Source organism: Arachis ipaensis, chromosome B10 (genome assembly GCF_000816755.2).
Source record: "Arachis ipaensis cultivar K30076 chromosome B10, Araip1.1, whole genome shotgun sequence".
Classification (NCBI taxonomy): Eukaryota; Viridiplantae; Streptophyta; class Magnoliopsida; order Fabales; family Fabaceae; genus Arachis; species Arachis ipaensis.
The window spans coordinates 9,750,285-9,774,603 of record NC_029794.2 but is presented as its reverse complement, the minus strand read 5'-3'; the positions used below and the strand labels follow the sequence as shown (position 1 = coordinate 9,774,603).

Here is a 24,319-nt window from a genome sequence, read left to right as displayed (position 1 = left end):
GAAGAACACATGATGAATTTTCGAAAATTCAAGAAAAATTAAAAATATGCAATTGACACCAAACTTAAAATTTGACACAAGACTCAAACAAGAGACACAAATTTTTTTTTTGGTTTTATGATTTTATTAATTTTTTTGTATATTTTTCGAAAATAAATTTTGAAAATGAAAAAGAAAAATTTTTTTGAATGATTTAAAAAAAAAACTTTTTGAAAAGAAAATAAAGGTTACCTAATCTAAGCAACAAGATGAACCGTTAGTTGTCCAAACTCGAACAATCCCCGGCAACGGCGCCAAAATCTTGGTGTGGAAAATCGTGATTCACACTTTTCACAACTCCGCACAACTAACCAGCAAGTGCACTGGGTCGTCCAAGTAATACCTTACGTGAGTAAGGGTCGATCCCACGGAGATTGTCGGCTTGAAGCAAGCTATGGTCATCCTTGTAAATCTCAGTCAGGCAGATTCAAATGGTTATGAGTATTGATAATTAAAAGATAAATAAACATAAAATAAAATAAAGTTACATATGTAATTCATTGGTGGAAATTTTAGATAAGCGTCTGGAGATGCTTTGTTGCTTCTGAACCTCTGCTTTTCTATTGCCTTCTTCCAATCATGCGTGCTCCCTTCCATGGCAAGCTGTATGATCCTCTCGAATGAAAAATACCAGGTACGATCTCTACACGACTAATCATCTGTCGGTTCCCACTAGCGTCGGAATAGGTGTAACACCCTCACTATCAGAAGTCACGCTTCCGGCTGCGCTACTCTGATAGCAAGAAGTATTACGACTACTACACATACTAAATACTAAAATAGGAGCCTGTGACTCGTCACTGTATCGCTGATTTCTTTGAAAACCAGAAATAAATACTTTATCTTAAGAAAAATACAAGTAGGCATAGATTCATATACAAGACTCCTTACATAATAACTCAATATATTATATATATAAAACATACAATTCCTATCCCTCTTACAAACTTGTAATAACAAAGACGAGGGAAGAAAATAATCTAATTAATACAACAACATATAAACCAAACGCAGTATAATTCTTCTTAATGCTTCTTCATCCGGTTCCTGAAAAGGTAAAGCTGTAGGAGGGTGAGAACCTAACCACATGGTCTTACCACGGAGTTTCAAAGTTGTTTAAGAAGATATTTAATAAGAAAACTGTTTTCAAGCTCAGTGATTATCATTGCCTTATGAATCTTTTAAAAACCAATAGATAATCGTTCAAACCTTTTCAAAGAAACAATGTTTAATCTTTCAGAAATCCAAAACCTTTCCTTTCTTATAAGAAAATCTCAATAAGAAACCAACCACGCAATCAAACAACACAATCATTAATTCAGCACCAAAGTTCAATCTCAAATGTAGCACGCCAGGACAAACACAGGCAAGGCAGACAAGGAAAGCACAAGTAGGCAGCAGTTACAGCAAATAGTTCAAGTAGCAGTTACGAACAGTTGAGCATTTAGGCAAACCAAAACAAGTTCAAACTCAAGCAAAGCATACAAATGCATATGATGCATGCCTGTCCTATGGCTGATGAGGCTCATCTGTCGGTTATCCAGCCAACCCGACAAGTCTGAATTGTACTTAGACTGTCCACCGACGTGCATCCCCAAGAGTCTATGCATAGCTTTTTCTCAAATAATCAATATTACTCAATGTGGGTAACATTCCCGGGAATTTATATAGTGCCCGGTCACACACTTATGTCGTAGGGCCAACAGAGTATCGAGTTTTCAACCTGGTACACGTGATGGCAAGCTACGGTACTTAATCCAGGGAACCTCGTATCTCAGATATTTCAAATTCATAAGCCATGTGAATAATTCAAAGTTCACATCTCAACATTCTCAACATCATAATCATTCATCAATCCAAATCTCATTTCCAAGTTCATTTCAAAGCCATATTTCAAAGAAAATCTTCATCATCCTCTTTTTCATTCTGTTCGTTAACAATCTCAATTCCAAAACAAAATTCTTTCTTTGATAGAAAAATCAATCTTAAAACGTATAATGCTTAAAAACAAATCTTTTTAATTAATTACTTTAAATAAAACTTTCATTTTTATAAAATTTCGGCAGCATCTCCTCTAAAACTCGGACACTGCCACCCTTTTCGGATCCCATCCAAATATTTCTCAAATCTTTTCTCAACCATTTCCAAATCTCAAATATTTTCCAGAATTGAACCAGTTCCAATGTCAAATTATTTTCAAATCAACCAATTCTAACAATAAAACTCTTTTTAAAATCGAATCAGCTCAAATATTAAATCATTCATAAAATCAAACCAACTCACAATCAAACCGCTCCCAGAATCAATTTATTTTCATATCTCAAATTATTTCCAAAATCGTTTCATTTATATTACTAAGTAAACTCTAAAACCAAGAAAATCCACCTTTCTTAATAATCAAGTAAATGACATTTCAAACCAGTTTTTATCCACAACCACACACCACTCACGCAATCAAGCACCCAATAATTCAGTCCAACAAACCATCACATCCATAAGACAAATATAATCACAGAAGTAAATCTCTTTGCATCAATATCTATTTATCACAACTCCGTAATATAAAATAGATTTTAAGAAAACCCCTACCTCAAAGTCGAAACTCGCAAAACCAAAATGCGTCAAAAACCCCTTTTCCTCGACCAGCAACAGCAGTAGCCGTAATCTCAGCTTTATCCACTATCCGTAGCAGCAACCACAACTATAAGCGTGACACACAACAACCGAAACTGGAACCTACTTTACCAACATCTTAAAATCTTTATCAAATTCATAACAGAGTAGACATACACTAGTGGTGAAGGTTTTGAAAAAGATATGCTTACTTAACAAAAGAGAAACATGGAGACGAAGCAATGGCAGCAACTCCAAACTCTCCCCACAGCGGCTCCGGTGATGGTGGAAAACCTCAGTGGCAGCTACAATAACATCGCAGTGATAACCATATCCCTAGAAATTGAAAGGATGGGAATCGAAAGCAAGAATACTATTTACCAACGGCAATGGCGGCAGCTAAGAACTCCGACAATGGCTGCGGCAGCTCAGAAGTGGCTTTGTCAGTTCAGCAGCTGCGGTGACTCCCTTTTCTCTCTTCCATCTGCGTTTCTGTTTCCCTCTCCTTGCATCGGATCCTCGTGGTGGCCTGACAACTTCAGAACAGCGATGGCAGTGGGTGACCCAGCGGTGGCAGAAGATCCCAGCCCCAACCGCGACACCGTTCCTCTCCTCCACATGCAACAGCTTCGATCTCCCTTTTGCACGCAACATGATGGCTCTTCTCCTCCTCTGGTTCGTGCGATGGCGGTAGTGGGGTTTCGGGCGGCAGAGGCAGCGTGGAGCTCCGGTGACTTGGACCTCCGTGAAGGTGACGGTGGAACAGAACGCGGCGACGACGATACCGCTGACGGCGGCGGAGATCCGATGAATCTGGCGGCGGCGTGTTTCTTCCACGCCTACGAGCACAACGGTGGCGATGAAGAGGATTGGTGACGGTGATGCTGGCGGCGCTGACTTCCCTCGGCGATGATGAAGACGGCATGGACAGCTGTGACGGCACGATACCCCTCACGGCGCCTTCCTCACTCGCGCTCCTCTGCTCCGGCGATGTGCTAACGGCGGGACGGTGGTGGCACAGATAGTTTCTCCCTTCCACCGGCACCCCTCTCCCTCTCAGATCTCCTTCTCCTTTTCTTTCTTTTTGTTTTTATCTATTCTTTTCTCTTTGTTTTTTCTGAAGCAGTGGGTGAAGCAATGGGTTTAGGTTAGGTTAGGTTTGGGGAAAGGAAGGTGGTGGGGTAGAGGATTAGGATTAGGATAGTTTAGGAAATTTTAATAAAATTAGGGGTATAGAGTGTTAATTAAATATAATTTAAACCTTTAAGATTATTTTTTAAAATATTATTTAATTATCAAAACCTGATTTAATTAGCTTTGATAAAATAATTTCTGAAAATAAAATTTCTAATGAACAAATAAATTGAAACTAACTCATAATAAGATTTATTTAAAAATTCTGGGTCTTACAATAGGACCCTTGTCCTTTTGCATACTGTCACTGCGCCCAACATTCGCAGATTTGAAGCTCGTCACAGTCATCCCTTTCCAGATCCTACTCAGAATACCACAGATAAGGTTTAGACTTTCCGGATCTCAGGAATGCTGCCAATAATTCTAGCCTATACCACGAAGATACTAATCTCACGAACTCGGTCCGTGTATTAGATATCCAAGAGATACGCACTCAAGCTGTCGCCCAATGACTACGTTGAGCTCAGATAGAACGGAAGTGGTTGTCAGGCACGCGTTCATAGAATTGAGAATAATGATGAGTGTCACGGATCATATCATTCTCCATATTGAAGTACGAGAGAGTATCTTAGAATAGAATCAAACGTGATTGAATAGAAAACAGTAGTAATTGCATTAATTCATGAAGAACAGCAGAGCTCCATACCTTAATCTATGAGGTGTAGAAACTCCACCGTAGAAAATACATAAGTGAAAAAGGTCTAGGCGTAGCCGTGAGACCAACAATGGCATCCAAAGTATGATATATGATCCGAATACAATAGTAAAAAGTGCTATTTATACTAAACTAGTAACTTAGGTTTACAGAAAATGAGTAACTAAGTGCAGATAGTGCAGAAATCCACTTTCGGGGCCCACTTGGTGTGTGCTTGGGTTGAGCATTGAAGCTTTTACGTGCATAGGCTGTTCTTGGAGTTAAACGCCAGCTTGGGTGCCAGTTTGAGCGTTTAACTTCAATTCTGGTGCCAGTTCTGGCGTTTTACGCCATAAAGTTTTAAGCTGGCTTTGCACGCCAGTTTGGGCCATCAAATCTCGGGCAAAGGATGGACTATTATATATTGCTGGAAATTCCAAGATGTCTACTTTCCAACGCAATTGAGAGCGCGCCAATTGGGCTTATATAGCTCCAGAAAATCCACTTCGAGTGCAGGAGGGTCAGAATCTAACAACATCTGCAGTCCTTTTTTAGCCTCTGAATCAGATTTTTGCTCAGGTCCCTCAATTTCAGCCAAAAAATACATAAAATCACAGAAAAATACACAAACTTATAGTAAAGTCTAGAAATGTGATTTTTGAATAAAAACTAATAAAAATATAAAAAATAATTAAATCATACTAAAAACTACCTAAAAACAATGCCAAAATGGTATAAATTAGCCGCTCATCATAGCCTGGCACTCCAGTCCTTCCTATGAGGCTTTACTATGCTCCAGAATACGCTTTATTTCTCTATTAGATACTTATGCTTGCCCATTGGTTTGGGGATGATATGCTGTTACTACTTTGTGAACAATCCCATGCTTCTTCAATAATCCTGCTAATCTCCTGTTACAAAAGTGAGTGCCTTTATCACTCACGATTGCTCGTGGTGATCCAAAGTGACAGATAATATGGTTTCTAACAAAGAAAACAACAGTATTAGCATCATTAGTACGGGTAGGAATTGTTTTCACCCATTTGGAAATAGTCCCATGAAGACAATACCCCAAACATCAAAATTTCATAGAATAGCATAATCTGTTGAGGCATCTCATCTCTTTTAGATATATTACCAAACATTTGGCATGGGGAACAAGATTTACAAAAAGCAGCAGCATCTTTAAAAAGAGTAGGCCACCAAAATCCACAGTCTAAGATTTTTCTAACTGTTCTTTGAGGGCCAAAATGTCCTCCACTCTCAGATGATTGGCAAGCCTCTGAAATGGACGGGAATTCTGATTGAGGCACACACCGTCTAATTACCTGGTCAGCACCACATCTCCATAGATATGGATCATCCCATATATAATATTTTGACTCACTTTTCAGCTTGTCTCTTTGATGCTTAGTAAAATTTGGAGGGAAAGTATGGCTAACTAGATAATTAGCTACAGGTGCATACCAAGGAACTACTTCAGATACTGCATGCAAGCTATCAAATGAAAAAGCATCATTGATAGGAGTGGAGTCATCCTTAATGTGCTCAAGGCGACTCAAGTGGTCTGCCACTAAATTCTGGTTACCACTCCTATCCTTAATTTCTAAATCAAATTCTTGCAGCAACAGTATCCAACGTATCAACCTTAGTTTGGACTCTTTTTTACCTAATAAATATTTTAGAGCTGCATGGTCCGAGTACACTACTACCTTAGTACCAAGTAAATAGGCTCAGAATTTATCCAGAGCAAAAACAATAGCAAGAAGCTCTTTTTCAGTAGTAGTGTAATTAGACTGAGCAGCGTCTAAGGTCTTAGACGCATAAGCAATTACGAAAGGATCCTAACCTTCGCTCTGAGCCAGCGCCGCTCCTACTGCATGGTTGGAGGCATCACACATAATCTCAAAAGGCTGGCTCCAGCCTGGTCCTCTCACAATCAAAGCTTGAGTCAGGGCGATCTTCAGCTTATCAAATGCTTGCATGCAATCCTCACTGAACTCGAACTCAATATCTTTCTACAGCAGTATGGATAAATGTAATGCTACCTTACTGAAGTCCTTAATGAATCTCCTGTAGAAACCTACATGGCCAAGGAATGAACGGACTTCCCTCACAGAGGAGGGGTAAAGTAAACTAGAAATGACATCTACCTTTGCTGGATCTACAGAAATACCAGTATTATACACAACATGTCCTAGAATAATCCCTTGTTTTACCATAAAGTGACATTTTTCAAAATTCAATACAAGGTTTGAACTAACACACCTGTCTAATAATCTAGCTAAACTATCCAAGCAAAGGTTAAATGAATCACCATAAACGCCAAAATCATCCATAAATACTTCCATACAGTTCTCAATAAGATCTGAAAAGATACTCATCATGCATCTTTGGAAAGTAGCAGGTGCATTACATAAGCCAAAAGGCATCCTTTTTTATGCATACGTTCCAAAAGGACATGTAAAAGTAGTCTTCTCCTGATCTTCAGGAGTTATATGAATTTGAAAATAGCCTGTATAACCATCTAAAAAGCAGTAATGGGATTTACCTGATAGGCTCAATCAAGCATCTGATCAATAAATGGCAAGGGGTAATGATCCTTGCGAGTAGCTTGGTTGAGACGCCTGTATTCAATGCAAACTCTCCATGAATTCTGCACTCTAGTTATCAAGAGCTCTCCATGCTCATTCTTTACTGTTGTGACTCCAGACTTCTTGGGCACCACTTGTATTGGACTGATCCATTCACTGTCTGGGATGGGGTAAATGATATCTGCTTCAAGCAGCCTGGTCACTTCTTTCTTAACAACTTCTAAGATAGTGGGATTCAATCTTCTTTGGAGTTGACGGGCAGGCTTTGATTCCTCTTTTAAGAATATTCTGTGCTCACAAACTTGAGGGCTGATGCCTACTATATCCGCCAAGCTCCACCCAATTGCTTTCTTATGTTTTCTCAGCACACTAAGCAGTTGCTCCTTCTGTTGGGAAGTGAGTTCCCTTGCAATGATAACTGAAAACTTCTGATTATCCTCAAGGTAAGCATACTTGAGGTGTGGAGGAAGGGGTTTCAATTCCAATTTCTGCTCATGGCTAGGTTCTGGATCATCCGGGGCTAGTGGTAATGGCAAAGTGTCCTCATTGTGTTCAGAGGGTGTCCCCACACTTGGACCTTGCTCCATGTGCTTCTCTTCTACTTCTTCTTGGTGAACTTCAGCTACAGTTTCATCAATATTGTCGCACTAGAAGATAGAGTGATCTTTCGGAGGGTGCTTCATAGCTTTATTTAAACTGAAACTCACTGCTCTGCCATCTATCTCAAAGGAGTAAGTTCCTGAGAATGCATCCAGCTTGAACTTTGAAGTCTTCAGGAATGGTCTTCCAAGCAGGATTGATGATGGTCTTCCTGAGTCATTAGGGGGCATTTCCAGGATATAGAAGTCAATGGAAAATGTGAGCCCCTTAATGCTCACTAATACATCTTCAGCAATTCCAACTACTGTAATAATGCTTTTATCTGCTAACACAAAACGAGCTGCCGACCTTTTTAAGGGAGGGAGCCTCAAAGCATCATATAGACAATGGCATTATACTAACACACGCTCCTAAATCACACATGCAGTCAGAAAATATCACACCTCCAATGGTACAGTTAACCATGCATGGACCTGGATCACTACATTTTTCAGGTATACCTCCCATTAAAGCAGATATAGAACCACCTAAAGGAATAGTTTCTAATTCATTAATTTTATTTTTATGTATGTATAAATATTTCAGAAACTTTGCATATTTAGGTACCTGCTAAATAACATAAAAAAGGGGAACAATTACCTTAACCTTTTTGAAAATTTCTACCATTTTGGGATCTAGTTCCATCTGCTTTCTGGACTTCCTTGCAAGGTGTGGAAATGGAATAGGAATGGCGCCACTTGCATCTTCTGCTTCCTTTGGTGCTCCATTCCTTGGCTGAGCTGCTTCTTCTTCAACCATGTCTTGTACTTCCTCTTCCTCTTCAGCATCTTCCACTTCTACCATATCCTCAAATGGGGTGTGTTCTTGTGGGTTTGGCTCCTCCTGATTTCTCTCTTGCAGTGTGGTTCCGGACCTCAAAGTGATGGCATTGATGCTACCCTTGGGGTTAGGTAAGGGTTGAGAAGGAATTCCATTGGAGCATGAAGGTTGGTTGGTGGGAGTAGGTAATGAATCTATCCGGGAGACGAGAGCTTGTAAAGTGGCGTTCAAACCATTTAAAGTAGAGTTCAGTGTAGTCTGCATGTCTTGTTGTCCTTGTGCAAGAGAACGAAGCATCTCGTCATTTGATGAGGAAGGAGGATAAGTGATCTGAGGGGCCTGTTGTTGGTTGTGCTGGGATCCTTGTGACTGTCTTAGGTGAGGAGCTCTGTAAGGCTGGTTCTGATTTTGTTGTCTGTTGTTGTTATTCCACCTCTGATTTCCATTGTTGTCTCTGCCTCCTCTGTTATAGTTGTCCCTCCAGCCATGGTTGGAATTATCTCTCCATCCCTGGTTGGAGTTGTCCTGCCACCCTTGGTTGTAGTTCCCACCTTGGTTGTAGTTGCCGCCTTGTTGATTGTATCCTTGATTCGGGCGGTCATAGAAGTTATGAGTAGCTGCCACAGTGTTGTCTTCTTGTTGGAGCTGCGGACACTCATCAGTATAATGACTATAATCAGCACAGATACCGTATACTCTTTGGGGGACCAATTGTTGGCTTTGTTGTGGTGGGGGAGGCTGAGCTTGTTACTAATTCAATTGTATCTGCTTCAGTAGGTTGGTCATTTCACATATAGCTTATGTGACGGCAGTAGTCTCACTGCTAGAGGAAACCTCTGTAACAGTCTTTGAGTGGCTGCTCCTGTGCCTGTGATTCCGAGTGAACTCAGCTAAGTCGCTGATCAGTTGTCATGCTTCATCTGCGGTCTTGTACTTTTTCAGAGATCCATTACTAGCACCATCGAGTGTAGTTTTATCCCGAGGCTTCATGCCTTGAGTGAAGTAGCTGATCAACACTAGCCTGTCAATCATGTGATGGGGGCATGCGTCCAGAAGGTTCTTAAAGCGCTCCCAGTACTCATAGAGAGTCTCTGATTTACCTTGAACAATGCAGGAGATCTCTTTCCTCAATCTATCTGTGACTTCAGCTGGAAAGTATTTTTCCAAGAATTCTCTCCTGAGCGTATCCTAGTTGGTAACAGTTGTTTCAGGTTGCGACTAGTACCACTCCCTCGCCTTTTCCTCAAGAGAAAACGGGAAGGCGGTTAACAGAATAGAAGTTTCATTTGCACCATGACGCCTAACAGTAGAACAGGCTATCTGGAAATCCCTAAGGTGCTTGATAGGCTCCTGAGCAGGTAAACCATGAAACTTGGGCATCAAGTTGATTAGTGCAGTCTTCAGTTCAAAATCTTCAGCCAGATTTGGATGACGCACTTGATACGGTTGCAGTGTAAAATCTGGGGCTCTAGCTTCCTGGAGAGTAATCTTCCTAGGTGCTGTCATTCTATCTGCACGTGAATCAACTGAATCAGTAGTAAAGGAGCTTGTTTTGCTCTCAGATGGCAGTTCAGATTCACCCTCAGATGAGACTACAATCACTTCACCACCCTCAAAGGCTAACCGACGCCGAGCTCGCCTAATACGTGAAATAGTTCTTTCAATTTCAGGATCAAATGCGGCTAAGCTCGGATTAGGCAGTGAACGCGTCATTCAATGAGAGAAACATATAGCTCATGGTAACAAAATAAAAATAAAATATGCAAATAAAATAAAAATATGTACACTAATTAATAATTTAGCACGCTATTGCAACTCCCCGGCAACAACGCCAAAAATTGACGAGTGGGGCGTAAGTCGGCCAATTAATAATTCAATATAGGAGATACGTTGCGAGTATAACTCTCAACCAGCAAAAATCTGCCTCATCAATTTAAAAAGGTTGTCATAAAATTAGAATAAAAATTCTAGGGTTATGAGTCCCAGGTCGTCTCCCAACGAGCTACTAAAAAGGGTGCTAATTTATTAATCAGGAGTTTTCCAAGAGATTTTGAGTTTGGGCAATGAGCACAAGCATATAATTGTAAATTAAAGTAATGAGAATTAAAAGAGATTTATATTATTCAAAATAAAAAGCCTTGACTGGGGGAATGATTAATTGGAAGTTCTATCCTTGTTGGAATTCTCTCAAGTGCAGTATAAAGAGGTTGTTATTTTCACTTAGTTAACCCTTACTAAATAAAAGAAAGTCAAGTAATTAAGCTAACTCTTATTCACAAATCCTAGTCATCTCCCTTAGGAAGGTCTAGCGTTAGTAAATATAAAATTAGCCAACAACTTCCAATGTAACTAACCACTTGAGCATTCCAACTCAAGTGTCTCCTCCTAATCAACTCCCATGCCAAGTTGGGAGTCTACTCCATCAACATGGATACCATCTTCGTTATTGGGAGTTTGGAATAGAAAAGAGACATAATAATTTAAATAAAATAGAGATTGAAAATTAATTAAAAATAAAAGTAATCATTTGCATTAATAAATCCAAGATAATCCAATTGTAACTCTAAACAAGAATTAAGAATATGGAATAAATAAATAGGGAATAAGAAAACAAACTAGAATAGTATCTTCAACGGAGGTGATGACTCTTCAATATCCAAAAGCAAAAGCATAAAACTATAGAACTATGAATGTAAAGAAAACCTAGAGGAGGAGTAAATTCTCTCTAGATTCAGATCTAAAAACTAAAAACTATGCTAATGAGAATGTGTGTTGAGTCTCTGCACGTTTTCTGGCTCTAGTCTGTGTTTCTGTGCCAAAAACTGGGTCAAAACTCAGTCCGAATTGCCCCCAGCGTTTTCTGTTATTTCTGCAGATCACGCATGTCACGCGTATGCGTCAGTCACGCGTGCGCGTCATTTGGCGAATTTCCTTGTTACGCATACGCGTCAGTCACGCGCACGTGTCGTCTTGCAGAACTCCAATCCACGCGTTCGCGTCAGGCACGCGCACGCGTCGCTGCAAATTTCTTCATATCGCGCGCTCGCGTGAGCCATGCACACGCGTTGATGCTCGCTGATTATCTCCTTAGTTTCTTGTGTTCCTTCCATTTTTGCAAGCTTCCCCTCCATTTTCTAAGTCATTCCTACCCTATGAAGCCTGGAACACTTAACACACGGATCACGGCATCGAATGGTATAAAGGAGAATTAAAATACACAAATTAAAGATCTGTAGGAAGCAAGTTTTCAACCATAGAACAAAACTATGAAGGGATTGTAAAATCATGAAAATCATATGAATAAGTGGGTAAAGACTTGATGAAACCACTCAAATGAGCATAAGATAAAACCATAAAATAGTGGTTTATCAAAACTAATAGCTAAAAGGAAAGAGGTTAACAAGAAACATGTGAAGAATGTTAAACTTAGTAAATTGAGGAAGGAGATACTCCAACCTAATGATGGTTTGGTGCCTGAGGATGATTCGGGTGAATATGATGAGTTATTTTTTAGACCCATGGCAGACCCTAGTCTTAATGTTGGTGTTTATGATGCTCATGATGAATATCAAGATTATTCAGATGGGAGAGACTCTTAGCATTCGGAAGAAATGAAGACACCTCCTAACTCAGAGGATGAACTCGGTGAAGTTGATGATGATGAAGCATTCCCTGTTTTCTGAGAAGGTACAAGATTTGAAGAACTCTACCTAGAGATAGGGATGAAATTCAACACAAAGCTGGATTTTAAGGAGGTTGTGAGGGAGTACTGCATACAGGAAGGTAGAAGAGTTTGGTTCAAGAAAAATGATAACTTAAGGTGCTGGGCTTTATGTAAAGGTGAGGAATGTCCTTGGGTTATTTATGCCTCTAAGGATAATGAGGGTGTTTGCTGGCAAGTTAAAATATTTAATGATGATCATACCTGCCCAAGGGAGACAAAGAATAGATTAGCTAACAGAGAGTGGTTGGCAAGCAAGTTGGTAAAAAAGCTTAAAAATTTTCCAAATCTGAAGCACTCTGAAGCTTTAACATACTTCAAAATCAAATGTGACTTGGACTTGAACAAGTCTTCTTTGACAAGAGCTCTTGGAGATGCAAGGCACATTGTGTATGGTGATGCTGCTGCACAATACGGGATTGTCAGAGACTGTGGTAAGACTCTGCTGAAGTGCAACCCTGGATCAACTGTGCGCATCTCAACAATTCCTCATCCCAACTCTGAAGAAGAGTCCACTTTTGACAAGATGTATATTTGTCTGGATGGATGCAAGAAGGGATTTATTACGGGCTATAGACCTCTAATAGGACTTGATGGAGCATTTCTGAAAACAAGATTTGGTGGACAAATCTTGGCAGCCATTGGACAAATGTTTCAAATGCTCCTCTACTACTCACTGTTCCAATTTCAAATACTCCACCACCAACAACTGCTCGTATCGATCCAATGGTTGGTGCATCTGCAGCTACAACTTTAAGGTTGCGTAACGTCCTGCAATTTGTTCCAACCCTGAGCTTCAATCCACCAAGAAAATCCAAGAAATGAACATTTAGATGTTTTCTGTTGAGACATTTTGGTTTTAAATATTGAACATTGTAATTTTCGAGTTCCATGTTTCAGGGTGTATGTCTTTTGGTTTGAGTTAAATACTCTATGTTATTTTTTTATAGTGTCTAGTTTGACACAGACAAATTTAGAAATAATTAACATAAGCTGCATATTATCCTCGAATGTTTAAAATCTTATTGTTGTTCCTTAACTTCATATTTCTTCATTTCTAAATTACAATTAGCACAACAATGACAAAATAGAATTGAACATTGTGTTATCATTTCTATTCATTTGTTTATAGGGTACAACAATCACAACCATCATGTTTACACTTTTTTGTTACACAGTAACCAAATGCCCTTCACTACTTTTATACTACACAAATAGCAATCACATTTACTAACATAACAATAATCAACAACACACAAAATTCCAGTTTTAGAGCTCTAACTTCAGACTCCAACACCTTCCAATCTTCCAAGCAAATTTCATTCTTCACTCCTCTATTTCAAATCCCAGATTATCTCTGTCATTTACTTCTTCTTCTTCCGAAACTTTGTCAGCCCACATAAAGAGACCACACCATCTCTTGTCAACACTTTGCAACCACATTTCACGCCCATGAAGAAGAAATATTACAAATTGAATGATCAATGACAAGAGCTGTATACATTAACACAAATCACTTACATTGTAGTTAGGACAACCATAAAATGTTCTCCCTAGATTCGCCTCTGTTCCTGACCATTTGAGGATGGGTTGGCTACCACACCCACACCTATCTAGAAGTCATTTGGGATTACTTTGAGACTCAAGTGCAAGTTCAGGAACCACTTTGAGATTTAACTCGTTAAATAATGCAGTCATCGTTAACTGTTTGTTTAAACATTTTTATTGTTAGGATATGTTATTAAAATTTGAATAAATATAATTGCAAATGCCTGAATATATGGTCATTCTTGTGTTTTATTATGGAGGAAGATTTGTCAAAGACTTTAAGAGAGTTCTCTGCTATTTGGATAGTAAAGTAAAGAAGTTTTTTTCTTTAAAGAATTGAGTTACCGAAAGTATAAGCAAATGTTCTAACTTGATATGGGAGCACTTAATATAAAATATGAACTTCGTGTAATTAAAAGAGATATGAAGATTAATCAGATAAAGAAAGATAAGTTGAGATACAAGAAAATTGATAAGCTGTACATCTATTTTAAATACGACGTGGACATGCCTAAAGTAGTTAAAGAAAGTGTGGCTAAAGAGACTATTATATTGGATTCTTCATCATTATCATCGGAGATGGATATGAAATAACAAAAAATGAGTCTTACAAACTTTCTCATATTGAGAGACAAGAGACAGATTGAGAGGAGTGTTATTGTATGTGTAGTTAACAACATGTCCTTTCTTTTCAGATTCAATTTCTATATATTATCAAATATTCAATACAAAGATATATTAAACAAGTAGTGATTAAAAAAGTAATCAATAATAAAAAATATTTTTTTTTCCTTCAAAGCTAGTACATTAATATAATTAATAAATGAATCACAAGAGAAACCTATCCAAGGACTATGGCAATACAGCAATGGAATTCTCAAAACAAATTCAGAAAAATAACATTCTCATGCAAAAGAGGATGACAATGAGCCAACATCTAATTTTTAAATTTTGAATTTTGAAATGGAGAGTGGAGAGAGCGGGGGAGAGTCTTCGAGGGTGGCACATAGCGAGGCAGCCGGCCATGCCGGCGAGAGCAATAAGGGGGAGAGTGGAGGTGGGCATGCATCAGGTGAAAAGGAGGGAATTAAAGGAGACAATAACAAGATTCAAGGTCAGCGGATATCGTTCAGAGATAAAGTTGTGGGTGCCTCAACAAGGAGAGCTTTGGAGGTTGCTGATTCTCTTGATGGGGATAAGATGGCTACAGTAGTTGGTAAGCAAGGCGATTCGGAGATACCAACTGTGACGTTCACTGAAGAAGCAAAGGAGATATTGGCAGAGCCCTACAAAGATGCCATCGTAATCAAAGTTCTTGGAAAAAACTTTAGCTATACGGCGATCACGCACAGGCTTAAAGGAGTCTGGAGAACCAAAAAAGGATATGAGGTACTAGATGTCAGTTTTGGCTATTTCTTAGTCAAATTTGATCTCTTGGAGGATAGAGAAAAAGTTCTCCTTGGAAGATCGTGGATGATTACTGGTAGTTATGTTATGGTTAAACCTTGGAGTTCTTCATTCAGACCTTGTGAAAACACTTTTGGATCTACCATGGTTTGGATAAGAATCACAGGTTTAAACATTAACTATTATCAAGAGAAAGCCATGAAAATGATTGCGTCAGCTGTTGGTAAACCGATCCGCATCGATTTAGCCACCAAGTCTGCAGAAAGGGGAAAGTATGCAAGAGCATGTGTGCAAATTAACTTAGGACTTCTGAATTTAATTTGTGAAAAATGTAGCTGCTTTGGGCATGTAATAAGAGAATATGCAAAAGAGAACAACACGGCAAATTTTGTTTTTTCTCTAATATGATTTCTATTATTTTAAGGAGAAGTGCTAGAGAGCTAGTAATTTTTGTAATTTTTAGCCATCAAGTAGTCATCAATAATATTTTTAATGGTGTGAGATTTCATTCAATGTATAAAATTACTCATTTTTCTTTTACTAATTACATGCTGACTAAAATTTAATAAAATTGTTGTTTCTCAATACTTTTCCTTTTTTAAGTTTCCAACTTTTTATTATTGTATTTACCTAAATTTGATTGGGCCACGTTTTTAATGCTGCAATTTAGTACTTTCATGTAATTTGGACACCACCACTTACAATAAAATTTTGAGTCATATAACAGCTCAAAAAATAAGAAAGATAGTGATGATTTTGATGATTGATAAATCAATCTCGCTATTTTTTGAATTTTGAAATGGAGAGGGGAGAGAGGGGGGGAGAGTCTTCGAGGGTGGCACATAGCGAGGCAGCCGGCCATGCCGGCGAGAGCAATAAGGGGGAGAGTGGAGGTGGGCATGCATCAGGTGAAAAGGAGGGAATTAAAGGAGACAATATCAAGATTCAAGGTCAGTGGATATCGTTCAGAGATAAAGTTGTGGGTGCCTCAACAAGGAGAGCTTTGGAGGTTGCTGATTCTCTTGATGGGGATAAGATGGCTACAGTAGTTGGTAAGCAAGGCGATTCGGAGATACCAACTGTGACGTTCACTGAAGAAGCAAAGGAGATATTGGCAAAAGATGCCAAAGATGCCATCGTGATCAAAGTTCTTGGAAAAAACTTTAGCTATACGGCGATCACGCACAGGCTTAAAGGAGTCTGGAGAGGATATGAGGTGGAAAAAACTTTAGCTATACGGCGATCACGCACAGGCTTAAAGGAGTCTGGAGAACCAAAGGAGGATATGAGGTACTAGATGTCGGTTTTGGCTATTTCTTAGTTAAATTTGATCTCTTGGAGGATAGAGAAAAAGTTCTCCTTGGAGGACCGTGGATGATTACTGGTAGTTATGTTGCGGTTAAACCTTGGAGTTCTTCATTCAGACCTTGTGAAAACACTTTTGGATCTACCATGGTTTGGATAAGAATCACAGGTTTAAACATTAACTATTATCAAGAGAAAGCCATGAAAATGATTGCGTCAGCTGTTGGTAAACCGATCCGCATCGATTTAGCCACCAAATCTGCAGAAAGGGGAAAGTATGCAAGAGCATGTGTGCAAATTAACTTGGGACTTCCAGTCATAAAAAAGATTCAAGTTGATGGTCATATGTATGACATAGAATATGAGCACTTGAATTTAATTTGTGAAAAATGTAGCTGCTTTGGGCATGTAACAAGAGAATGTGCGAAAGAGAACAACAATGACATTGGGAAGGACACCATGGTGAAGGAGAAAAATTTGCCGTCACTGTTTTCGGTGGATAACAATGAGAAAACGGCAGAAGGTAGTCAAATCCCAGTAAAAAATCAAAATTCAACTTTTGAATTTGGAATTAATGCCAAATCAATTCCAATTATGGAGAAGCTTGGAGCAGTACAAGCAGGTGTACCTAGAGTGGTTACAACCCCCTAATAATTTAGACATTATTATTAGAGAGGAGTGTTACTCTTTCTCTTAGGTGTTTTTTCTTTGTGTTATGTTCAGTCACCAAAAAAAAGAGGATGACAATCTTACTCAGAAGTCTCTGAAAACATTATCCGCAAGCATCAAGAGAATAGTAACCGGTAAACTTGAATGTAATCCATCTGATAAAGGACTTATTTAGATGTCATTTAATTTGGTAAAATTTTTTAAAGAGGTATTTATATTTTTTATAAGCACAAATTTTTTATTTTATAATTGAAGATTGTATAGAAAATAATAAAATATTAGTGAAAAAAATTAATCCCTTTTTATTTAAAAATAGAAAAAATGACAAATAGGTTCCTGGCTTTTTAATTCGAAGATAAATTCGTCTCTCAAGATTGAAAAATACAAAATCATCCTTTACCTTAGAAAATGCGTGACATTTAGATGCTTTCGTGCAATTGCTTAACCAAAACGTAACGGAATGAACTGATGTGTCATCCATATGTCTGTTATGGTGCTTACGTAGTCTGTTGTAAAAAAGTTTGAGGACGGATAAGTCCCAAGACTTCAAAACAATGTCATTTTGTGATGAGTCCTCCTTGCTTGATCTTTTCATTTTTTCCTTATCTAAAGCATTTATGAAGCCTCCTTGTCGCTGAAGTTTTATTCATAAATGAAAAAAAATGATAAACTTCCATATCTCAAATTCTTTATTGACGAACAACTTGAATCAATGGGATCTTTTTTTCATATCTCAATTCCCATTAAAAAAAAAAGTAAATTTTCAAAAATAAAAAAGATTCAAGAACCAAATTAAATCAAATAGAACCTACCCCACCACCAAAATCACCAGATACAACAAAGCACGTTCATGTGACTGTAAGTCCCAATATGAGCAAGAGCATTTTTAATCCTCTCATGCCTTTGAAGTTCATGAACATAATATGACATACTTTTTTCATTTTCATAGGTTTCCACCAAGACTGCAGGATGCACAAGTGGATAGACAGGCTTAGAAAAAGAGACATCCTTCCATTTATGACTCAAATAAGCAGCTTTCCTTGCAAGGTCAACTTGAGACAACATAAAACTACAAACTGTTGAACACTTTCATCCAATCTTAACCAATTGAGAGCAAGAATAAACTTTAAAGATTTTGTCATCAAATTGATAATTGCAAAATCTCTTCTAATAGATTATCCCACACTAGGTAAGTGAAAATTAAAAGAGAAAGATATATGAGAATGAATAAGCTACGAGAGAAGCTGGACCTAAGGAGGAGAGATAGAACATGTTAAAAAAGAGGATCTGAAAATGAATGTGGGTGGCAGCAGCGGTGGAGACGAGGAAGCAGAAGGTACATAATTGAATGGGAATGTGATGAAGGAAGAAGATTCATTCATTCATTCAACAAGACTCAAGTTGGGTCCTTCCCCTTGCCGCGATTCTTAGTCGGCAACTAACACATAAATGAATAAATAAAGTAGAACCACCTAAACCTGCTTCTTCCATATATGCTTCGTTTTCTGCCGATGTGATCATTGGCCACGCAACCACCCTTTGCCGCCACCGCTAGCAAGAAATTTCTTGTGCACTACCGTTGTTGACATCGTCGGAACACACGTTCACCTTGTTCTCTGGTGAGCCGCCACTGTTTTTTACTTTTCCGTTGACGGCCTCCACTACTCTCTTCTTCTTTTTCAACAACATTCCCTCCCGTGGCTTTTCGACTAACAGCACCGTTGACGAGACGACAACGACCTCCCTGTCTTGTTGGTGGCGGTGGATGGAGATTCCAATCTAGGACTTCTCGAAATGGGGGCGACACTGTCGGTCCCTGTCTTGTGTCTTTAACTTCTTAGTTTATCTAGGAACAAAATCTCAATGGTAAAGAAAATGCTCTAGATAAAAGGAAAAATGAAGAAGCCAAACGAGGAGAACTCATCATAAAACGATATTGTTTTGAAGTCTAAGAACTTATTTGTTCTCGAACCTTTTTACAACAGATTACGTAAGTACCCTAACGAATACATAGATGACACATCAACTTACTCAGTTATGTTTTGATTAGACAATTGCACGAAAAGATCTAAATATCATGTATTTTCTAAGGTGAGGAATAATTTTATATTTTTCAATCCTAAAAAATAAATTTGTCTTCAAATTAAAAAATATGGTCCTATTTGTCTTTTTTTTTCAAAATAAATAAATAAATAAATAAAAGTAAAAGCATATTGCACGGTCCATATGATCGCTCCATCCATGTCCAAACTTAACCTGTAATAATCACGACAGATTATTTGATTACATTTATAGAAATAAAAAATTTCCTATAAGGTATTAAAAGAGATATTTCCATTATGTGAACAATGAATAATAATATATAATACGTGTTAAAAAAAGGATGAAGCTCAAACCACACGGTTTCGCAACATTAAAAGCAGGGATCACAAAATAGGTTAAAATGAAGAGAATGATAGCATAGGCCTTGTGCCTGTTGGTTGCAATTCCAAATTCCAAATGAAGATGGGAAGCAGCAACAACAATAAGAAGATGGATTCCTCAGAAGAAACGTTTCCACTTCCACCCCTCCTAATTCGTAACCTAATTGTCTCATTCGTAAACAACGCCGACAAGTCTCTCATACACTACGCCCAAAAATACAAGCTCCTCGAAACGCTGCGTTTTATCATCGTAGGCTTCTACCTTTTCTTCATTCGTTTCGTCCCTTCATTCTTCATCAACTTACTCTACCCTCCACATCAACAACGCAAATACGACGTCGTTTCACTCAACGGCCTTACCAACCCCGATAACAAGAAGCTCCTCGCCTACGACCCCGTCCACAGCAACCAGCTTGCGTGCGATTCACGCGCCCCGGGAAACGACACTCCAATCGGCCGCGCTCTCTCTCAGCTTCTCATCAGCGTCAATGATATTCCCGTCAGTTCCAGAAAGTACGAGGTTGTTCGCTCCCTTGCGGATAGGATCATCGACGATAACCACTCCGACGGAGCCCCCTCGCTGCGTGAGGTTAACCGCGTCGTGCTTTCGGCAGCGTTTGAGAGGGCGCTCAGGCAGTTGGAGGCGGCGGTGGCCGAGCTAGGGGACGGTTACGACGACGGGGATTTTCACCGCATGAGGAAGGTTCTCAAGGCGGTGAAGACGGTGGGCATGAGGGTTGCGGGAGCAGGAGCCGCAGCGGGAAGCGGAGAGACGGGGAATTTGGTTGGGATTCCCGTGGAGAAGCTGGCGGCGGAGGTTTTGTGGATGGGTCAGAAGCTGGCGGCGTATGGATTCCCTGAGGAAGCTGTGTGGCGGTGGGCGGCGGCGCGTAATTTGGGTTGGCTGGCGCTGACGGCGGACTCGCGTTTGCAGTGTTCTCTGGTCAAACTGACAGGTATTTTCTTCTATTTCTTTCGCTTTTCCTAATTAGATTTTTCTTCTCACCATCAAATATCAACCACTAAATAAATTAATTAAGAACGAAAATAAAATACATTCAATTATTTTTCTTACGTGGAAAAAGAATATTTAGAGGAATATCTCAATATAAGTTTTTAAGAAAAATTTGTAATAATAGCATATTTTAGTCTTTAATAAATGTTAATCACTACAATTTATACTCTAATAGTAGAATTTGATTAAAGTATTTAATTAAACATTTTTTAGGACTATTCTGAGTGTTACTCAAATAATTATGACTCGGTTTCAGAAAATATAGTATATAGATGGAAACTCAAGTCGACTTCACGTGAATTTGACCCGTTAAATGATTACTGATTTGACTAAATTTTTATCCGACGGCTCTCAGATGACTCTCATATATCAACTTCACACTTCACGGGAAGTCGACTTCACCTGAATTTTTGGCATATCAAAATAGGTTAGGAACAATATTGGAGTCCAAAAAAGCATGGAACAGAGAAGTAGCAAGACAATGGGCGTGAATCGTGTGTGAATGCATAATAGCCTTTAGGAGACGTATCTAGTTTTCTTCTGAACAGGGCAACATATCCAATTCCAACTTGTTATTCTAGCAATGCCACGTGTATTGTTCTCATCTTCAAAAATTAATCTGCATATTGGCGTACGTAATTTCGTTTTTGCCTCACAACTAGTCGCATTGTTAATATATTATATGACAATCTAGTATTATTCAAGGAGAAAAACCTATAATACCTTAAAAATTGTTTTGTAAGCATAATAGTAAGTTAAGCAAGACAATATAGAAATGATTCACTTAACTAAGATGACTCAACATTAGTGCATAAAGTCTCCGTTTTGATAAGTTTTCTTGTAACTATATGTCATTGGAATTTCAACCATAGTGGCCACAAATGGCATCTAGTTGGCTTTTTTCCTCGAGGGGAATGTCCATATGTGGTTTTTATGCTCTCACAAAAATGTAGATAAGAAGATGATGTTAATAATTTTATGAACGTATACATATAATTGATTTGGGGGTTGAATTTGCATGGTTGCAGCATTCTTGTTCAAGGAAGCCAAAGACATGGGGCAAGACGAAATAGATGAAGGCAAAGTGAAGGTATACATGCAAGTGAAGTTCAGGTTGCTACAGTCATGGCTGCCACTGTTGTGTAGAGCCAGCAATGGAACTGATGCCCCAGTTCTAAGTGTTAGTGAGAGGACAGAGTTGGAGAGCGTGTTGGAGTACATCATAGAGAGATTAGAAGCAGATCAGCAAGAGCAGATTCTCTCTCTTTGGCTGCACTATTTCACACATTCTCCATCTTCTGATTGGCCAAACCTCCAAAATTGCTTTGCTCGTTGGTGCAATGCATCTCGCAAGCAGTTGCTCCTTAATTGAAAATTTGCAACTGGAGATTGAATTTTTTGGGCTACACTATCTACTATTAATGTACATTACTAGCCTGTAGGTTTCTGAGGTTCAATCACCAGGTCTTCTATTTTATTCTATTTATTGTTGCACACACCTCTAATGTAAAAAGGAAGCATACAATTCTCTTATCGTTATCATTTTTTTTTTTCATTTTTGATGTAAAAAGAACTCTATTATTATTTTTTGAGGGATTAAAACGTCCATAAATTTCAAACTACAGATTTATTACATCACGCAATTATTATGCTAATAAAGGAACAGAATCTGATCAAACATTAGCTAAGCTTGAGATGCATATCCTATCGTCTTTGATAACGTTAGTAAGTACATAAATCAGAGAGGGATAAGCATGTATACGAAGAGAGTTCATTGTTAAAAATAAAGGGGTTTGTCTACATGTGTTGCTGCCACAATGGAATAGTATGTGCTTGTATGCTATCTAACGACCCTTTTATGAGTCTTATATTACTGCTACATTAAAACCGGCTTATAATAAACGTCAAATTTGTCAGATGACGACAATTGTGGCTCCTGCAACAACAAAGCATCTTGCAATTAGAAGCAGCTTCGTGATTCAAATTACACTACACATATGTTATTATCAGCATAAAGAGTAGTAGAGTTACAATACTTACATGAGCATATTGCAGGGGAGTGTCGATGCCATTGTGTCGACCAATAAGACCAAATTGCCCCTTACTAGCTTCACGGATTGTAGAGCGCATGGCGTTGAGCAAGGCAGCATAAGTCAAGTGAGGAGGCTCCTCTTGCATGGCTCTGATGAAACTGTAGGTGAAGACACCGCTGCTTTCCATGCCGCTAAACGCCGACGTTTCGGCAGCTTTTCCGTCGTCACCACAAGCTGAGATGCAAACTGCTAGTCCTCCCTTTGTGCCTCTGTAACCACCTCTCCGCCTTTTCTTATTCGTCCATACATAATTTCCTTTTCTGTTTAAATTCAAATCGTTAGCGAAATAATAATAGAAACAAATACCTACCTAACTAACTTAACTGACCGGTTGGTTGTGCAAATAAATGGGAGATCAAGAACGGTGCCGCTAAAGCTTGCATCAACGATGGCATGGAGTTTGGCACCATGAGGCAAAGGCCTAACAATTGTGGCGTTGATCTGGTCGTCGATTATGTTTCCCTCTCTGTCGTAATCGAGAGGGCATATGGCTTCATCATAGCCGTCGATCTCATCGCCGCTACGGTCCACTTCCCTGGCTCCGTGGCCAGAGAAATAGAAGACCAGTGAATCCCCTGCCTGGGAACCTTCCACCAACCACTTCATCGCCTGTACGATGTTCCGTTTTGTTGGGATTCGCATCGGATCCTTCTCTTCTCTGTCATCTGCATATGTATCCATGCACGCACCAAGTTATGCATACCGTATTAACATATAATCACCATCAAATATAATAAAGAGTTAGAAACTCAATATGCAGTTAATTTCGTTTGAAATTGATAGCTAAGAGTCGTTAGATGACAATTTAGTCAAATCTGTTAAATCATCTAAAAATTCTCAACTATCAACTTTACCTGAAGTTTACTGCACCTTAATCTATTAGGAGATAAAGATACCGGTGAGCATGCGAATGGAATGAATAGGGAAATCCAAATTGTGAATGAGGAAGTACTTGATGGAGTTGACATCGTTCAAAGAACCGTTAATCCTGTTAGAGCGTTTGGCATAACTGATTCCAATTAAGAGAGCCCTCTTGTTGCCATAGGGAGAAAAAGGAGGTGGCGGTGGCCTAATAAGTGAGTTTTGATGAGATATTGGTACTGCTGCATGGTTAGGGTGATGATTTACATATATAATGGCTGGTGCGTTATTCACCCAATACTGTGGTCGGTTTGGATTGTTATTATTAGCGCTTTTGCAATCACAACACAGTGTGGCAGAATTAAGAGCTCCTAATGGAACTAACATAGGAACTTGCTTCCCACACCCAATGCATTTCCCTATCGCCAGTCGTTTAGTACTTTCCATTATAATGTTGACTACATAAACCTCAATGCAACTACTTAAGAAGAAACTGGAAAACAAGTTCAATCTCTTTTAGTCATATATTATATTATGCTTTTGGAACATGTCTAGAATCGGATTCTATATCACTTTCTTTTATTTCTAGTGGACCTGGAACTTACTCATCATCAACCCCGGCCCCCGGCTATATACATATACTTATCACTATTCACTACCATGTTTGGATAAAGTTTCAAGAGAGAATCTAATCAAGTCTACATTGCCGGTGCATCAAGATAGATAGGTATCAATCAAAGAATAATATATTGGTGTTTGCTACGGTATGATGATAAATTTATGA

At 38.8% G+C, this 24,319-nt stretch overlaps 2 protein-coding genes across 4 annotated transcripts; one reads left to right on the top strand and one right to left on the bottom strand.

Moving 5' to 3' along the window:
• On the bottom strand, positions 2,066-24,233 carry LOC107623201 (metacaspase-1-like). Of its 3 annotated transcripts, XM_021114341.1 has the most exons (7): positions 23,571-24,233; positions 23,003-23,339; positions 22,651-22,934; positions 22,234-22,286; positions 19,165-19,169; positions 3,622-3,629; positions 2,066-2,079 (listed from the first exon to the last, which is right to left on the bottom strand). In XM_021114341.1, the coding sequence occupies exons 1-4, from the start codon at positions 23,980-23,982 to the stop codon at positions 22,255-22,257; spliced, it is 1,065 nt and encodes a 354-aa protein (XP_020970000.1). In that variant the 5' UTR covers positions 23,983-24,233; the 3' UTR covers positions 2,066-2,079; positions 3,622-3,629; positions 19,165-19,169; positions 22,234-22,254. The 3 variants fall into 3 exon arrangements, with proteins under 3 accessions (XP_020970000.1, XP_016180860.1, XP_016180861.1); XM_016325374.2 differs by lacking the exons at positions 2,066-2,079; positions 3,622-3,629; positions 19,165-19,169; positions 22,234-22,286 and adding an exon at positions 22,325-22,517 and having other exon boundaries at positions 22,622-22,934; positions 23,571-24,228; XM_016325375.2 differs by lacking the exons at positions 2,066-2,079; positions 3,622-3,629; positions 19,165-19,169; positions 22,234-22,286 and adding an exon at positions 22,325-22,517 and having other exon boundaries at positions 22,622-22,934; positions 23,627-23,790.
• Positions 19,535-22,214, top strand: LOC107623200. Its single transcript, XM_016325372.2, has 2 exons — positions 19,535-20,522; positions 21,610-22,214. The coding sequence occupies exons 1-2, from the start codon at positions 19,643-19,645 to the stop codon at positions 21,951-21,953; spliced, it is 1,224 nt and encodes a 407-aa protein (XP_016180858.1). The 5' UTR covers positions 19,535-19,642; the 3' UTR covers positions 21,954-22,214.